Source organism: Chelmon rostratus, chromosome 4, assembly GCF_017976325.1.
Source record: "Chelmon rostratus isolate fCheRos1 chromosome 4, fCheRos1.pri, whole genome shotgun sequence".
Classification (NCBI taxonomy): domain Eukaryota; kingdom Metazoa; phylum Chordata; class Actinopteri; order Chaetodontiformes; family Chaetodontidae; genus Chelmon; species Chelmon rostratus.
This window is the reverse complement of record NC_055661.1, coordinates 5,244,287-5,263,779: the sequence shown is the minus strand read 5'-3', so window position 1 is coordinate 5,263,779 and position 19,493 is coordinate 5,244,287. Positions and strand designations below refer to the sequence as shown.

The 19,493-nt window shown below is 43.7% G+C and overlaps 1 protein-coding gene across 1 annotated transcript; it reads left to right on the top strand.

Annotated features, from left to right (window-relative positions):
- The first annotated feature begins 12,553 nt into the window (after positions 1-12,553).
- sirt5 (sirtuin 5) lies at positions 12,554-17,791 on the top strand. Its single transcript, XM_041935516.1, has 9 exons — positions 12,554-12,685; positions 13,526-13,634; positions 13,753-13,886; positions 14,597-14,822; positions 15,018-15,105; positions 15,658-15,711; positions 15,801-15,924; positions 16,570-16,685; positions 16,780-17,791. Exons 2-9 carry the CDS (start codon positions 13,532-13,534, stop codon positions 16,850-16,852), a joined length of 918 nt encoding a protein of 305 aa, XP_041791450.1. The 5' UTR covers positions 12,554-12,685; positions 13,526-13,531; the 3' UTR covers positions 16,853-17,791.
- Positions 17,792-19,493: the final 1,702 nt, after the last annotated feature.

The window sequence follows — 19,493 nt, the reverse complement described above, 5'->3', positions numbered from 1 at the left end:
AGTATGAAGTAGCACAAAACTGAGTACCTTGTACTTAAATAAGTACTGCATTTCTGCAGGGCATTCATCCAAAGGGCTTTAGAGTTTTGTCTCTCTAACCCACTCACACACCCATGGTAGTTTATCTACAACCATCAGGATTCAGCATCACTTTGATGTGGACAGGAGGAGCCGGGGACCAGTGGACGACCCGCTCTACCTGCTTTACACAGGTGAAGAAATTAAAATTGGATTTAGCATGAATTAGAATGACGTTCAAAAACAATAAAAACCAGGAAAGGCTCACAATATGATAAAGCAGGCTGTGGTAACTCCAGACGTGCCTCACGGAGCCGTGACGTGTTATCAACTGTGTGCCTTTGAATTAATAATGGATCAGAGCTGAGTCATTTTAATGCTGGAGCTGCACTCAGAGCAGTCTTCAATGGGGTAATGTCCAATTTAGTTTGTAAGGAAATCAATACAGCAGTATTTCAAAACACAAAGGTATTTAAAATCACAAATTCTCGCAGTGCAGTCAATTAGATGACGACATTGTTATTTTACTTTGTCATGTTTTTACCTTCTCATACCCTGAGAACTACATCTCATTTCATTCCACACTCTGTCTTGAATTCCAAACCTGCAAACCCGCATTAAAAGGCAAGAAATAGAAGTGCAGTGTGTGGAGGTGGTGGGTGGAGGTGGTTTTGTTTCAGTCCTCAGAGAGGCGTTATGTACCCTGCACAGATGACGGGCTCAGTGAGGGCGCACGGGTTTGGCAGGTTACAGCTAAATGTGCTGCTGACAAGAAGGTCATAGCTTCACACACACACATATATAGACAGAGATACATGTGCACGCACACACACACCTGCACGAGAGCCAGTGCAGCACCTGCGCAGACAACAGGTGTGCTGCGTGTCATATCAGGGATGGCAGCATGTCCTCTGTGAGACAGGCTGTGGTCTGCCCAGCCGTCAGATTATTGTCTTCCTGTGAGACACTGAGCTCTTTTCATCTGTCTCACCATAAACCCGCCTGTCCAACAGCATCCACTTTACAGCGCCGGCGGTCTGAGCACGTACGTCTCATGAACTGCTCGGATCAGGATCCCACACTGTTCCACTCAGTCACGACCACATCAGCACAGCCTGGAGTGTTTCTCATCTCTGGCCCTTTGTGCTGAGATGGTGATCCACATCTGCCCCGACCGAATCAATCTCACCTTGACCTGCCGGAGCTGCCATTCACATCTCCGCGGCGCTGAGCCTGCCTAACGAGATTCCAGACACACACAGACTCTGAGGCTTGTTAACTGGCTGCTCTAGTATTAGAAGGATGTGGAGGACCCTTCCTCTCTGGGTCCATGCTCTCTTGCTGCTGTTTTGCGTTTCAAGTTTAAGCTTAAAACTGAAGGTGATTGTGCTTTTGCTGTTGTTGCTCCTGGATTCTGAACAGCCTTCTGCAAAGTCTCAGAGAAGCCAGATCTGTGTGCACCCTTAGATCCCATTTGCTTTCTCAGTTCCTCCCCTTTATTTTATACCTTTTACAACGTGGGCTGCACATTTACTTCTGCATGTTTTATAAACTGTCTACTCTTTTATCTCCCTCTTCCCCTTCTCTTCTTCCTCTGAAGCACTTGTTAACGTATGTTTTGAAAATACAGTTTCCTCTCTAAACTGGTTATTGATCAGGGTCCAGGGGTCATATGTCTAGACCACTACAGCTCCGTGCTAACTGCCAAATGAAAATGCCATGATCAATAACAGCACTTTTGCTGTTGCCCTGACTGAAGCTGACCCACTGTTCACAGGTCAGACTTGCTTTTAAACCATGCCTGTAAGCTAAATGCTGCAGACCTTAACAAACACGAGTAGCTGTTAGTGCCCTGTTGCTCCAGTCCTAAAGGGATTGTGAAACGTATCACTGCTGCTGCCCTGTTCTTTAATGGGTCACTTCACCAAAATTACTTTCTGTGCTGTGATGCACTTTTCTTTACTTGAATCTTTTTAACTTTAATTTACACGTATAGCTGCGCTAGTCAATATTTTAATCTGGGTAATCAAATGATTTGAAAGGTGTGACTCATAGTGACAAACTGACAGCTCTTCTGAATTTCAGACCTGCAAAACCGCATTATAAGAACCCCAGAAAAGAGCTGTGGAGTGTGGATGTGGTTGAGATTGTTTCAGTCCTCGTGTACCCTGCACAGATGAGGGGCTCAGTGGGGGCACAAAGGTTTGACTAGTTACAGCTCAATGTGCTGCTGGCAGTAATGGAGAAAAGGAGAATGAATATTTCACTTTCATCCATCAGGTGGATGAAAATGTGACTGTCAGTGAGTGGTGATGTTTCTCTGCGTGAATAAGCAACTGTTTGCTAACATAGTCACTGAGTGATGATATGCCAATGCTGTGTTCAGCTACAAAGATCTAAGCCTAACTCTACTAAGGTAAACTGTCACTATCATTCTCAAATAATTGCTTCATTGTTATTCAGTTTTTATCAGTTAATCTATTAATATTTTAAATATATTCCATGCATCTTCAAATGTCTTGATTCGTCCAAACAACTGTTGTGACAGTGAGGTCTTTGGAGTATCCTGACAGACCAGGACAATGTTTCTGCAAAGATCCACTTCTGTTGAGCCTTTCCAAAGCACTCTGCCCAAGCTTTGGATGCAAAAATCTATTCACCCCCATGTTTTTTAGACTTAAACCCAAACTACCGTCATGACTAGAAGCATCTTGTGGTAAGAGATAAAACCCATGATCATCACCGTCTATATGATTAATGTCAGGCTGGACAACCACATGACCTTCCCTCTTCTCCACTGACCCTCTCGTCTATTTCTGATGACTATCAATTACCCCAAATTTCACCTACTCATCCCATCAGGGCTTCTATCTACACCAGGCAAAAAATATTAATCATCCTCCGACCTTTGATGGAGCTGCTGCTAATTTAGGCCCCGAACTGAGACTGAGACTACAATCCTGACAGAGATGTAGTGTGCAAATTTAATGTGAGACCGAGAGGGTGAGAAGGGCCGTTTGAAGCCTAAAACAGACTCACTCTGCCATTTCATCATCTCTCTGCTTCTTTTACCTCCATTTTCCCACCGACTCCTCTGTCCACCCACTGCATCTCTGATGAGGATGCTAGCTGGATGCAGATGATACACCCTGTCAGACACAGAGCTCTGGGTGCTGGACGGAGGAGGCTAAACGTGCTGTGTTTTGGAGATAATTAGCTGCACAGCGGGGGTGCTGCACAATTCCTAACTCTAACTCTACAGCATCACTCTGATATACTGTGACTCTGGGTAACATGTCATTATTATCAGGGTTTCTGCAGTGTTCACCAGATTAAATTTATGACTTTTACGACCTTGTAATAAGTCATAGGATGCAATTCAATACCTTTTTCACAGTCATACCAGTCACATAATGACAGACAACCACTAGAGACAATAAGGCCGACAATAATTTATCGAATGTAATAATTTATTGACATTTATATCACAATAAGTGATTAGTGATTTAATTAATGAGTTAGCATGACCTGGACTCAGATAAGTGGCAGAAACTTGATGGATTATCCAGTTTAAAAGAAGGGAAACTTGTCCATTATGAGTGAGTAAGCTGCTGTGGTTAGCAGCAGCTAATGGTGCTATTACAGCATGTGAGATCGCTGAGAGAACCTCCACCAGCATCATTCTCACTTGTTATTTATATGTGTAGATCTCTCGACAGCCCGCAGCCACATGCACAAAATGTTATGAATAATGTTACTGTCTGCTGCAGGAATGAAAGAATATTCAAGGCCTTTGTAAATGAAATGTGAGACTTTTTCATACCCTTTTTAAAGAGACTAAATGAAATGCTTAGCAGGACCCACACATACCCTGGTTGTCATTTAGTAACAAACCATATGACTGTATTTATTTAGCGATCTCAAATCGTTTTCATGTTAAAATCAAAGATGAGGCAAATTGGACCGCAGTCTGTCAGACTGTGACATCTAGAGAACATGTCTTTTTTTGAAACTGATCAAATGCTGTCAGAACATTCTGACAGACAGACGAACACGCTGATGGTTTTGGTCTAATTTGTGGACAATAACAAAATATATAAAAATCAAGTTAATTAAAAATTAAACAAGTCACACAACTCCTCTCCAGCATACCACACTGTATTCACAGCTCAGATTACTTTGTCTTCATCGGTGTGTGTGTGAAGCTTCATTTGCTATTTTCTTAGGGGGAGTTTTTCCTTGTCTGAATCAAGGGTCTGAGGATGGAGAGTGTCATATGTTACATTTGTATGGACAGACTGTGGAGCCCTTTGAGGCCAATTTGCATTTTTTGGCAATGTAAATAAAAGTTAAATGTGGAAAAATGCCAAAAACATTGGTGTCTTTTTGTTTCTCCATCTGTCTCGACATGCGTTGGCATCAACACAGCAGCAAACACATGGGAACAGTGTTAAACAGCGTGTGATGGGATGAGGAAGGACAAAAGAAGTCTGCGAGTTCAAAGGCAACAAGTTCAATCTTTTCTCTTCTTCCCGCAGTTTCTTGATCTCCAGCTCTCTCACTGGTTCAACCCCCCCCCCCCCGCCCCCTCTCTGAGTGGACCCGCTATGTGCTGAATTAATACAAAGTGACAGAACAGCAGAGCCTGTAGGAGCTTTTGTGTGTGTGTGTGTGTGTGTGTGTGGTTCACTGTGTGTTTACGTGCCTCCAAACGTGTGAATGTGAGACTCAGCGTATCACAGGGATATGAGTCACCCCTCTCCTCTCCCTCTCTCTGTCTCCTGTATGCCGCTCATCTGTTTTGATTGGTGGCCTTCACTGAGACAGACAGCATACTTAAAAGAGGGGAAAAAAAACAAAACAGCAAGACAGCTAAAAACAGCTACTGCTGATGTGTCGGCCATCTCTGGCTGCATTTTGTGGCTTGTTTGCGTATTTTTCTTCGCCTGAGGACAATACCTGCAGCCACCCCCACAGCTGAAGTGCCCACAAGGGGGTACACTTAGAACAACCACAGGGGGGGACAAATATCAGAGAGAGTCTCACAGGCAGGCTTAAACAAGGACCACAACACTGTAGGCAACCAATGAGAGATTAAGGAACTACAGAGTGCACAACACACCAGCTCTACAGCAGAATTGTGAGGATACTAAATTTGTAAAAAAAAAAAAAAAAAGGTAAAAGAGTAAAGAAATCTGATAAATATACACATATATCAAGAGAATGGCAAGGCAAAATCAAGGGATAGTAACTAACAGTCAAATTTGAAGTTTATTCCTACTAATTCTCAAAGTTTAAGTTATTATAAATAATAAGCACATCTAAAAATAAAAATTAACAAAACTACAGTAATTATACATTTTTCACAGCAATTTCTTGCATAGCTGCAACATAAGAAATATCTGTGATAAACTAATGATATCAGCCAACAACAACATTAAGTAGTCCAGGGTTCACTAATCTCATGCAGAACCATATTTAAATAAATGTTTCATTAAAAGAGATATTAAGGCTTTAAACCTGACATATTTGGGGATGTGGTTCCATGACTGTCAGCTGTCTCAGCCTATAAACACTGAGCTGTAGTTAACGCCACCTCCACCACATGTTTATATGTTAATCCTTCGGCCAAATTCTGGTTTTGGCTTCAGTAACTGGCGAAGGTGATGGGGAGTGAACTCACACTAATGAAGTCCTTTCCAGGAGCCTGCGGGTTACATCACAGACCTTACTGTTCTGACACTTCCAGTGCAGCTACACAGTTAAATAGCTGCAAACACAGTGAAACACTTTATCTTCTAACATTACCCCTGAAAGCAATCATCATCAAATCAGTCCAAAGCCCAGTCCAAAAAGTTCAGGACATTATCATTAAGATATATGGGACAATTTATCCTGACACAGATTTGAGAGATACACTTAGCATCACTGACTGTACGTATGTTTTCCACACGTCTGCATGTTCCCGTCCTCCAGCATCACACTGGCTAAGACACCTTCCTGCTATCTTGATTATCAGCTTCAGCCTGAGTCAAAAGCCTTCCCCGGCTCAGGTTTTCCCTCGCAGCACAATGGTCAGCTTGTCCGAGCTGAATGGATGGACCCACGTGCCAGCGGAGGAAGAGTGAGGGGTTTTGTACGTTTGGTGGGAGGCAGCGAGGCAGGAAGTGCTCATCTGCATTTCTAGTTCTCACACTTCCTTCCTGTGCTTTTGTATTCTGCCCAGGTACTTCTGTCATCCTGCTGCTCAGCGCCTGCATGCAGATAGCAGTGTCGATGTATGTGCATGAGAGAGACAAAGAGCATTACTCACATAGTGGGAGGTGATTTGTGCGTGCACCGTTCCCACCATATTCTATGGACAACGGCCAGCTCTGTTTCTTTTTCGCTGTGCCAGTCTTTATGTTGCCACAATTTACAAGCCCCCATCCTGCCATCCTGTCCTCCTCCTCAGACTCTTCCTGCTCCCTCACCTCCTCTCATTTAAGCCCTCCTTGTCTCACTCTTTCATTCAGCTCTGCATTAGGGCGCTCTGTGTTTGAATGAGAGCGTGGTAATGCCTGCGTCTTGGTCTTTGTGAGAATGGCTAAGCTCTAACCGAGCTGACCTGGATTTACATTGCTGGAGCAGAGCTGTGCTGCCTGGGATCTGGACTGGCTCAAGATGATGGAGCACAGCAGAGATGCCAAAAGACAGGCTTTGGAACGGATCTGGTCAAATGCAGTGGCACGAAAACTGTCGAGAATGAAACAAAACAGTTTGCAAAAGTTTTCAATTTTGTGCTTGACGATCGTTGCTCAAACCCACAGAAAAACTGCATCAATCAATATGTTTATACAACTGTGATTCCAAAAAAAGTTGGACGCTGTAAAGCAAAAGAATGTGATAATTTGCTAATCTTTTTTTTGCCATAAACTCAACTGAAAACAGTACAAAGACAATATATTTAATGTTTCACCTCATCAGCTTCATTGATTTTTGTAAATATCTGCTTATTCTGAATCTGATGCAGCAACACGTTTTAAACAAGTTGGGACAGGAGCAACTAAAGACTGGGAAAGTTGTGGAACGCTCCAAAAACACCTGTTTGGACTCACAGAATATTTTCAGCCAACTCTGAGCTCCAGCTCGTTGTTTTGCTGCACATTTACTGTTTGGTTCAGTCCCCAACTCTCATCAACCTTTTCTTGCAGTCGTAAGCAGCTGTTTTTAGTAAACATGCTCTGCACAAGTCCTGTACACAACCTGCCCAGCCTCACACAGTGGACAGGCACAGTCAGAGATGAGCATGTGAAGAAAGCGGGACGTCGAGTAGCTGAAGAGCCACGTGTTTTTCTCAGGAGAGAAAACTGTGCCGAGAGGAAAGTTAATATTTGACTTAAATTCATCAGCTGGACACAAACACGACCCACAATGGATGCTCAAGTTGGTCTGTGTCTGCTGGATGTATAAATGTCTGTCAACACATTACATCAGTCAATTGTTTTGGAGATCATCTGCCCCCGGGTGTTCACAAATAGATTAACACAGCTTTAAATTCTCTTCCAAACTGAATGGCTAATTACATGAATTGCCTACCAAAAAGGCACAAGTTTTTTCTGCTCTGACGGCCGTATCTGCAAGACGGCAGCTGGTCAGCGTCTTCCAAAATCATTACAAATGCCTGCTTCAGGAACTCTTCATGTGACCGTGTTGTGGCCTGCCAGGGTCGAGTTAGGCTCAGGTTAGGATCGGGTACAGAAGCTATGCGGTCACACGACAGAGAAGGTTCAGGTTGAGCACAGATCTACGTGGTTAAGGTTGGGGACAGTCACGATCATTATTAGAAGGAAAACATATCGGCTGTCCACTGGGAACAGAAAATTAACAGCAGTCTGCGAAAATCACATTCATTTTTGACTCATTCCTAATAATGAAAATAGAGCTTCAATGAAGTGTTGGAAGAAGCAGATAAAGAATGTAGGTGTGATTTTGCCTGACAGTGTGGAAGCTACTGAAGGGAAAATTTGAAGAGTTCAAAAAAATCAGGATCAAAGATGATACTGAATGCAACTTTTAGCAGTTTGACGGCATATTAGATACAGCAGCCTTCAAGATCCATGAGTACATACATGCTTTATGTTTTGCAAACTGCCGTTTACTCTCCCCAGACTGCCTCTGATCCAAACAAATCAACTCAGCACAACTTTATTTGCATAGCAACTTTCACACAAACATGCAGCCAAGAGTGCTACACAGAGCAAGATTAAGACAGCACAGACAAAAAGGTAAAGACAAAAATACCCCCCCCCCCAATAAAAAAAAATCAGGTCAATGAAAGCATCCAGCACAACATGAGCAAGAAGAAGAGTGCTGATTCTGCATTGATAGCAACGGTGAACAGCAAAGGAACAAACTGGTGAAATCATCTCACCCTGCAGCTACTGAGGCTCAAGATCGAGACAGCAACAACAAGCCATCCGACAAAACCTTCAGTGACGGGGATTAACTCTTGTTTAATACAGCCAGCCTCACACACACATGTGTACATTAACACATGCACGCTGAAGGTGCTGTGGATACTTGTCACATATGAATGGTGACACACTTCAGAGAAAGGAGTGGGCTGGATTTATGCAAAACAACAGCAGCTAAACACACAAACATGAAGTAAATGGGAATCGAGGGAGTGGGTGGGCAGATGGCTTCACTGGTGACAGAAATAAGATGACACCAAAGCAGTGCTGGTGGGGGGAAAGCGAGAAGAGGAAAGAAAGAAAACAGGAGAGCGTTGTGGTTGGAGGGAAAGGTGTGAACGCAGATATCCCTCTCCTGCTGTAGCCGGCGGTGCCCACTGGCTTCTCGATGATGCCACGCCAGCCTTGCGCAGCTGCAGCCTGCCCACTCTGTTCTCAGCTAATAGCCTAGGAGTAGCGCTGTTAGCAAGACACAGCACCCCCACCTACCCCACCACCCCCATCAGATTCAAGCCATGCCTGATGGAAAGCCTGACAAAGCTCCAAGAAAGACCAGTGTTACTCATATTGGGCAGGCTCGGTTAAGAGGCTGAGAGGAGGTGCTTAATAGAAAACAAAATGGAGAGAAGATTGTTGAGGGCCAGAGAGGGGGGGGGGGGGGGGGGGGGGGGCAGCTGAGAGAGATTATGAGTAGGTGGGTCTGAACACTATGAGTCATAAAGGTCTAAGCAGGCTAAAAAGAAGGGGGGGTTATTACAGAGCAAGCATGTGAGTAATTCCTGATCTCATTAAGGTTTATGTGCGGCTGACTTTTCACATACATGTCTCACCTTTGCTTGAGGGGAAAAATGCGGGCAGCTTTAAAATAAAACCAGATCTGCACATGTTATACTGTTTATCAGAGCAGAGCCCTGATTTAATAGATTTACTGACTGAGGCTACATGCCCAACAGGACAGTGGTGCAAAAAAAAAAAAAAAAAAAAAAGGCCAAATGAAGACAAAGCAGAACAATAGCCAGGCATGGGGAATTTTCTAGAGTTGGCATCTGTCCGAAATGGAAAATATAGGCTCGAGTCTCGCCTCGACTACCAGGCTATACACACCATGTGACTAGGATTTGTCACATCGGGCAATTCTGGGGGAGGGTCGAGCGCAATTCGGATGCAGTAGCTCATTAAGGAAGAGGAAGCCTCTCGGAAATGTGCTGTGGATGATCAGCAATAGAGGATTCCGTGCAAATCCTTCGGGCTCTGGTGGCCTGTTCAGCACCGAGGGGCAGTGGACAGCTCCGCGCTGATGCGATATTAAAGCAACCTCCCTCAGGGGTGTGTGTGTGTGTGTGTGTGTTTGTGTGTGTGTGTGTGTGTGTGTGTGTGTGTGTGTGTGCGCGTGTGTCCACAGGAGAAAGTGCTATTTTAAAATAAAGAAGACAACCATGAAATAGATCTAGCTGTAAATCCACACCGAGATGCCGATCATCCAGGCTTCGTGACAGCGTACCGTCGTGACCATGGCAACATAGGAAACAATAACTTATCTATTGTGTTTCCGCGCAGACAAACCGACCTTAAGCCCCCACATTTCGCGAGGAGTCCGCGTGCCGGAGCATCCATCCCTCACCCTTCCCCAAATGCAATAATAACAACTGCATTCTCAATGAGTAGCCAGAGGCGGCCAAGTTCGCACAGCATCTCACTGCAGCCGACAATCAAGGCGGAGTCTGGTTGGAGCAATAGCAATCAATCGTCCTACAGGGATATTTACAGTAGGTTTGCCATACATATCCGTGCCCTGCAAACTGCATATCACAGACATAGCGGGAATAGAAGCCAGACTGTGTGGGGAAATCTTCCCCGCTGGTCTCCCTGTGCATGAGTCACTGTGTGGTTACATCCACCCAGGTGCAGCTGAGCACCATGGGCACCGTCAGAGCCGCACAATGAAAGCCCAAAGTCATGCTGAACTGTCACGAGACGATGAGGCGATTTGTGAGACAGCGAACGCCGATTCGCTGCAATATTCCCCTGTGGAGCCTGCAAATACACCCAGACATGGCGTGGGGAGCATCCGTGGCTCTGGCCGGCTGCCTACCTGTCTCCAGGTGCAAAGAGATCCTCGCCTCGTTGATGTAAGGCGTGTCACTCTTGGACCGGACCCTCCGGATCGGTCTGCGGTCTACCTCCTCCTCCGGGGCCGCCGCCATGTTCGGCCAGCCGGGTAGCGTCCACTGGCGACCGGCGGGACTGCGAGAGATTCGGCGCCGCAGCAGCCGCTCGTGCACCCGCCCGGGCAGACGGTGTAGGAGGGGGGCGGGCTATTGTAATGGTGATGGAGGGTAGGAGGGTAGGAGGGGGGAGACAGAGAGAGAGAGAAGGAGAGGTGGTGTTTGATGAGATTCTCTTCCTTTTCCTGTAAGTCAGCTAAACCTGCTCATGTCCCAACAAGAACACACCTGAAAATGAAAAGAGATGCCATCATGTCAATTCTCCTGTGTGCCTGACACCCACAGCAGAGCTCAAACGATCAGTGACTTTGGCAACTGACAGGAAACTAACTGACAATTTTGGTTATTGATTCATGATCTGAAAATGCCAAACAATCTGTGGCTCCAGCTTCTTAAATGGCAGGATTTGATGCTTTTCTCAGTTTTATTTCACTGTTAATTTCAAATATTTGGGTTTCAGCCCGTTAGTTCACCACAATAAACAGTCTAAAAAGTCACTTTGGGTTTTGGGAACACGTGAGGCCATTCTTTCACTGTTATTAGACATGTTATGTACAGAATAATTAAAGCAATCTACAGATACATTGATAATGAAAATTAAAATAGTGATTTCTTGAAGCACCGATTCATGTTCACATGAGCCACATAAGTCATGTTAAGTAAGGCTGTGGGTAGATAAAAATATAAAGCTCATCAAGCAAAATCAAAGCATGCTTGTGTACAGTTTGGACCCTTTTTCAGGCATCTTTGCCCTGAAGCAATGCCCCACGCCATGTAAAGAAATGTCCAGTTTTCTTTAAATTCCCCTTTGAATGAACAAATCACCTTAGCAGCTCCCATCATAACAATGATCATATGTGGTTGTTTGAGAGAAGCTTTCTGACACCACAAGCCAATGGTCATATTGTTTGACAAGACCTGCAAGACTGGCCAACAAAAATGCATTCAGGGTGGGACAAAGAGGGTAGAAGGGACACGATGGACTGCTCAGACTGCTGGGCCAAACACAAAGAGACACCAAAAGGTTTCTGTTCTCATTACAGATTGTAAAATTCAAAATGGAAAAACATGATGAAAATAAATGTAGCCTATCCCATGAAACTGGCCAAGGTATTTTGACAACAGCATTGTCAATATGAGTAAAAGGTTACTGTCAGCATCTACTGTGGCTGCTTTTTCTTTTAAAAAGCAAACTATTGTACAGTAGTCTTTAATATTCCCTATGTTGCAGGAATAGGCCATCAGAAACACAACTGACAACAAGCTTGTGATTTTGGCACCACCTGAATTGACTGAAACAGCAGTTGAGTTTAGCATTATAAAAATGCAATGAATATCTCATGTTAACTGAAATTACCTTCGTACCTGCCTCATTTGTTTGTGCGACCTGGTTACAATTTCCCATTGGGACTAATTAAATCATCAATCTATTTGAGATTACACAGGATTATCATAGCATACACACCATAATGTATTCCCTGTTAACATTATTTAACACGGCTTTATTCTCTATTAAGGCAGTGCTGCCCTCTAGTGGAGAAGTGAGAATCAAAAATGACTGAAAATGGGTTCACAATTATTTCAGTAACAAAGCACAACAGATAGAGTGTGCAGCAAAGCAGATTCATATCACGTTCCATTGGCAGCTCTAGACAAAAGTGAATAAGGTAGGGCAGCTAAGAAATCAAAATTTTGGCTGAACAAACAAAAATTGCTCCAAAGTCCAAGAAGCTGTATTTACCCACAGTGATGGAAAATGTGATTCCACATGCAGTCAAAAGGAGTACTGCGGTACAAACGCGCCCCCTGCTGGTCATGTGTCTTTTTGGAGGGGTTGTTCTTTACCTCGATGATCTTCTTGATAGGCTCATTTCCTGACAACCACACCGATCCACTACAGCCGCCGAGCTGCTGGACGGGGAGACGAAAACACCGACTCGGTTCTACTTTCCTTCAGCTGACGGTGTTACCTTCGGTGACAGTCAGGTAGCTAATTAGCATTAGTAAACATTAGCACTAAGGACCCAACTAATCATAACTTAACAGCCGTGGCACATTCACAATGTAGCGTCCATGTGATGCCGATGAAGCCGCTGTCAATGGCTGTTTCCTTAGATACCAGCGCTAGCTTGTTAGCGTGCTAGTTTCTATGTCACCTGCTGACAGTGTTAGCTAGCGTACCTTACTGCTAGCTAACGACAGGCTCGGTTAACTGCGCATGAGGAAGCTCCGTGCTTGTTAATGCGCAGAAAAGCTATAATAGTTTTACTGTATTAACGAAGGAGTCGCACTTCATCTCCTTATGACATGATTACTGAACACAGTGAAGTAGCATGCTAGCCTTGTGCTTGTTGCCGTTAACTCCGAGGACCTTTAAACTTTATAAACCTCAGTGACCTTCCTGACAACCAAACTGACCACGCTATGAGTTAGCCCCAGCTCGTGCCCTTCATTTATCAGTCAGTCATCGCTTTGTCGCCTTGAGACTTCGGCAAACCTAAGAATCTGCTCTTGAGAAAGAGAAATAGCAGCCAAACCCTGAAGAAACCCCTGATGTGCGCGTTTCCAAGTATTTCCAGAGGGAGCGAACAATCTTCTGCTAGGTTTGAACAACAAATGAACATAAATTCTTAATGTGTTTCCTAAGTTGGTACTTCATGAAGGATGACACATCTGATATATCTCCTTGCGCTTTTTTTGTCAAACTTTTGCTTGTGATTACTTGAAGAAAACAGGTTTGTCTGCTTAAGCCCGGTCACAAACAGGAAGTCAGCTGTGTTTTGATGGGGAATATTGAATAGTGTCATATTATTCTTCTCTGTTCAGAACCTGATGATTGTGCCCCAACTCACTCGCAGAGGCGTGATAAACTCTCATCTGTATGCCCACCTGAAGAGGCCCCAGGTTAGCCAAGACATGGCCAGACCCAGTTCAGGTAGTTCACCATCTCGGCTTCTGTTGCATCCTCTTCCTGACTCATTATTATATGATCACCCATAATTCCACGAGCCTCCACTTTTGTCATTTTGTGCCATGTTTTTGTACCTGTGCAGACCTGGCAGCATTCAGGAAGATTTTCTCCAATGCCAAGAATATAGCCATCATCACCGGAGCAGGGGTGAGTGCAGAGAGTGGCGTCCCCACCTTCAGAGGAGCAGGGGGCTACTGGAGAAAATGGGAAGCACAGGTATGCAAACATATAGTTGTATTATGGAGCTTGACTGCATTATACAGAGAAATGTTTATGTTGTGTAGCCTGCCCTCCCTGCCTGTAAATGGGGTGGGCAATACTTGAAACAGCTGTTATTAGAAAACAATATAAAAGCACCAAAACTGCAGCTTCCAAAATGATCATAAAATTGCATGGGATCAATAAAGTTTGATCTTGTCTTATCTTATCCTATCTTAGATACAAATCAGTGTGTTACTCTTTACTTAATTGAAAATTGCAAGACAGCATTTTTTAAAAAGTTCATAGCTCAGTTCTGAAAGTCATAAATAAGTAATAATCTTCCACAAGGGAAAACTTTTTGCTGTGAGTGCTTGTAAGAAGCTTAAGAAACAACTAGCCTACTCTGGTTGAGGAGTCTGCACCCATCGAGCATCTCAGAGTCACTCCTGGGAAGTGCACTGAAAGGTTTACTATGACTGAAACTCATTCTGACTCAGAAGAAACATTCTGAAGTCTTTGGGAACTTCTTTCTGAAGCTGAGTGGAAGCAGTGCTGTGCTGATGTGCTCAGCTTTTCTTCTGTCTTCTATTAACAGTTTATTTAGCCCACTTGAGTTTATTTAGTATACATTTCAACGCACAAAATCAACAGTGAAAAAGGAGCATTTTCTAGGGAAGCTTTCACTCAGCACCATAATAACCATTTCTCACATCTTCATCTTGCAGCAACTTGCCACCCCAGAGGCCTTCTCCAGGAATCCCTCTCGTGTTTGGGAGTTTTACCACTACCGCCGCGAGGTCATGCTCACAAAAAATCCCAACCCCGCCCACCTGGCCATTGCAGAGTGCGAGGAGCGACTGAGCAAACAAGGGCGTGAGGTTACAGTCATCACTCAAAATATCGACGAGCTCCACCGCCGCGCCGGATCCAAAGCCATCCTGGAAATCCACGGCAAGTAGAAACCAGTGAAGACTCCTTTTCCTTGTTTTTCAGACAAAACAGGAAGTTTGATGGCAGCACCTTGGAAGTTAGGAAATCGTGCTGGACCTGTGTTAAAATAGTTGCTGATTAAATTTCTGCCTTCTCGCTAACTGATTAAGTTGTTGTTTTAGATCTATTCTGTTATATTGTGTATTTTTAATCCAGGAAGTCTGTTTAAAACACGCTGTATGAGCTGTGGTCATGAAGCAGCCAATTACAAGAGCCCCATCTGTGCTGCTCTGGAGGGAAAAGGGTAAGAGCCTCATCTGATGTCATTTGGAAATTGGACTGTTTTCATCAACAATATGAAAATTTGTATCTAGAGATATTAATCATATTCATTTGAGCCCAAAATGCCAGCACAGAAAAGTCTGTTTCCGTTTGTCAGACGTCAGGAGCTGAAATAAAAGGAAAATCTGTGACCGAAATGAAATGTCACTTTAAAAGCCTCTTATCTGACATTTTAAATTGATGTTTTTAATAGCTGAAATGTTCCACTAAGGAATTCAGTCTCTGCTGTGGATGACAGACTGACAGAAGTCTGAATTAATGTCACAGCTGAGAATGTGATGTTAAAACTGATCTGAACTGACTCTGTTAACAGAATTCTGATTACTGGTTCTGGTTGTCAGGTGGAGCCTCTTTGATCAGTATTTCATGGTTTTAGTTTTTTAAGGGTAACACATACTAAAGTACACATATTCACCATTAACTAGTTGCTTACTAGCATGCATATTATCAGCACATTGGCTCTCTATCAGTCTTTGTAAAGCACCAACCCTCTTTTGTTAAATTACCTCCTCAGAGCTCCAGACCCAGACACGGATGAAGCCCAGATCCCTGTTCAGCAGCTGCCCAGGTAAATCACACTCATGCTCACTGCTCTTTTCAAATGAGGTTATTTGTTTTGACAAAGTGTGTGTTTATGTGTGTGTGTGTGTGTTTCAGGTGTGAGCAGACAGGCTGCCACGGTCTCCTGAGACCAGCTGTGGTTTGGTTTGGAGAGACTCTGGACTCAGACATCCTCACCCGTGCAGAGAAAGTGTTGGACAGCTGTGACCTCTGCCTGGTGGTACGTGTAATCATTGATAATTGTATAGATGTTTGATAACAGACATAAAATGGTTGAAAACCCATACCTGGAGTGTACACATGTAGAGAAAGATACTTCGTAGAAGACCATGCACATCTGTCCAGCTGCAGTGCTCAGCACAGTCAGACAATCTCACACATGTGGAAGACAAAAAAACGGCTTTGGCAACATGAAAAGTTGTTCGACACTGTTAAAGTCGTTGCTGTACAACACGGCTTATTACATTTATCAAAGGGAATATCAACATTTTAGATCGTGTGCTGTGTAAAAGCCATGTTTGTGTACTAAATAAATTAACTATATTTTTATTAATATTGACATTCTCTTTATTAACTTTCAGATGATCAAGTCACTTTAAATTAACCACCTGAACTTTTACTGAGCCTGAACCTTTACTCACTGGTCATCCTCTTAATAGTTTGTGCTATTGGGCTGTTCCAGTAGCTCACTTGATGCATACTCCAGTCTTTACCACAGGGGCCCCTCCCCTGCCTTTCCTGTCTCACTCCAGCTTACTCCATCTCAATAAATGAGAAATGGCAATAAATAATCTTTTTTTTTTTTTTTTTTTTTTTTTGTTGTTACTAACGATATCTAAATTTTCAATCAAATCCCACTCTGCAGGTTGGCACTTCATCAGTTGTGTATCCAGCAGCCATGTTTGCTCCTCAGGTGGCAGCCAGAGGAGTCCCTGTGGCCGAATTCAACATGGAAAACACACCAGCCACCATGCGCTTCAAGTACGTGTCATGTACTGTCACGGAGGCCAACGCATGCATCAACGCATGGATCGTTTTCATTAACACTCAGGCTGCTTTTCTTTTTGTGTTTCAGGTTCCACTTCCATGGCCCCTGTGGGACCACATTGCCCCCAGCGCTGGCACCCCACGAGACTGAGCAAAGTTAAAAATGAGGCTGGATGTCAGCTGCACACAGGCCAGACTGTCTAACACTGGAGGACTTTATTGGTGCAAATAAAATAACGGGTTGAATATAATATCCAACATGAACAGCGTGGGGACGGGAGTCACCAGAAATAAGGCCAACAAATCGAAAAACATAACGGAAACTGTTCAAACTGTTGCACAGATACAATGTATAATGAAGAGTAAATCAACTATATTATATATAGTTACACACATACACACAGAACTTTGGGCATTTAAATTCAAGTGGATACATTTTGTCTTTGTGGCCTCTAGCTCCAGTTGTGTATTTTAATTTGTGGCAAAGGAGACATTTTTCTACATGAGTATCGAACACGACAACAAAAAGTGCTACGATTCCAAATCATACCAGTTCTCTGGTGATTGCTGCCACCATTAAATTTATCACTGTGAAACTTGTGTTTCCACCAGTCCTTGAAAAATGATTAACTGTGCTGTTTATAAAAGGCAAAGTTGAAAAAGAAACAAATAGCTGAGACTACAGATTCAATACGATCAAGTCAGCCAACTTTATCACCCCTGTAGCATTGGATGCATCGTGAATGTGTGGCAGTAGGGGGCAGTGTTTAGCTGCTGTTGTGTAGACTGCTACACCTCCAGTAAGGAGTAAAAAGCTGACGCCTTCCAAGGGGGCTGTGCCTGAGATATGTGGTGAGGATATGTGTTTGTGTTTGTGTCTCTGTGTGTGTCAATTCAGTGTTGCCTGAATTTATGTACTGTGATGAATTCTGCGTATGATGCCTTCCAGTGGCCACGAGTAATCTACAGTTAAATCAGGGAAACCAGTGACTGTGCATTCCCTCATGAGTCATGAGGAGATGAAGGAGGGTGTTAAGGTCTGGACATGATTGAAGCAACATATGAAATAAATACATGCTCTTATAAACTGAAGAGTGTCTACAGAGCTTCCTCGGGTTGTGTCCGTGCATGTAACTAAAATACTGAATGAGCTGTAAAGTATGCAACGGTGTGAATGAAATGATCAGAGTTTACACTGTGTGTGTGGTGATGCCAGTGTGGATGAACTGTACAGCCCTCGATATATTCTCTGTTGTTGGCATTGTACTGCTTTGGCTGAAGATGGGATTGTACCTGACACTTTGCTGCTTGGAACCCCCCACGCAGTCCAGTCCAAGTCCAGTTCTCTGTTCATGCACATTATGCTACTGTCCTTTATAGCAGCGATTTCCACTGAAGGGCACTTGTACCCCGTGGGCTACCTCTGTAGTTACCAGAGGAAAGCAGCTCAGTTAATTTGTAGAAATCTGAATTATGGTTTGGTACCATAAAATATCCACAATTTGTGTTTAGGATAAAAACAAACACAAATAGGATCTTTAGTATTTTTGTCACAATACCTAATCAACTACCAGCTGCGATAAGCTGACTGCAAGACACACCCGAACACCACATGCTGCTGAAATTAAGACAGTATTGATAAACAGTTCGGCTTCTGCCACTTGAAGTGTCAGCGGTACAGATGCAAAGCCTTAAAGGATAAGTTGAGATTTTTAAAAATCTATTTTAAGATACTGGTGTGTAATCATTCCTCCTGTCCGTACTGGCTGTGAGGAGAATCTTTCATTCAGCTGTTCAGTTTTAAGTGATGGGGACAAAATCTACAGTCCTCTTTCTGGATGGAAATGAATCTCAGAGGTCAGCCAAACGTGATAAAGGCTTCAGCAATCAAACAAGCTGCTGTGATTTTAGTGCAACATTTCCTCTGTGTGAGTATTCCTTCACGTGGATTGGCAAGGAAACATGGTGGAAACAAAAAGAGGGAATTTTTGCAATAAAATGAATACACAGTGAATTTAGAAGCTGCAGTTTTATACACAGTGAGGAGTATATTTTGTTGTGTTCTTATTGAGTCCATTGTGAACAGCAGGAATGACGATTCTTATTATTTTATTGTTGCTTTTGGAGAATTTGTTGCTTTCAACGTACATATTGGCATGCAAGTAATGTTTGAAGCCAGACTTGAAAAAATGTAAACCTTTTGTTAAACATCACTTTCAGGATCACTTCTGGCATAATGAAATTATTTAATCAAGATGCACTTTTCAAGAGTTTTAAATGTCTAATTAAAAAAGACATTTGGAGCATGACGGGGATTCTTGGTACAGCTGACAGGGCTGTGGGTACACCAGACAGAAAGCTCAGGAACTGCTCTGTAGGTTATCTGTTACAGGCGATGTTCTGCTTTGGCTGTAGACGGTATTGTTCCTGACACGTCCCTCCTTGGCCACGCAACCCCCCACCCAAGACGGCCATCATCTCAACATAAACACACACTGTACACGGGCCACGTTCAGCTCCGTGAAGGCTGATTTGCAGAAGTGGCAGATGTCATCACACCATCTTATTCCTTCGCCTCTTCTTCCCCTCCTTTCTCTCAGCTACATTTCTCAACGCTGTTTCCCCTCTCTGCTCTCATCTGTACATCTGCCATGAGTGCGGTGTTTGAGATGCCATGCATCCCTCCCTCCCCTCCCCAGCTACGCCTCCATCACCTGCTCATTAGAGAGAGGATGATGGTCCGACGGTCCCCCATGACTCTGCTCCAAAAATAACAGAGCCAATTTCCCGCCTGTTAGGCGG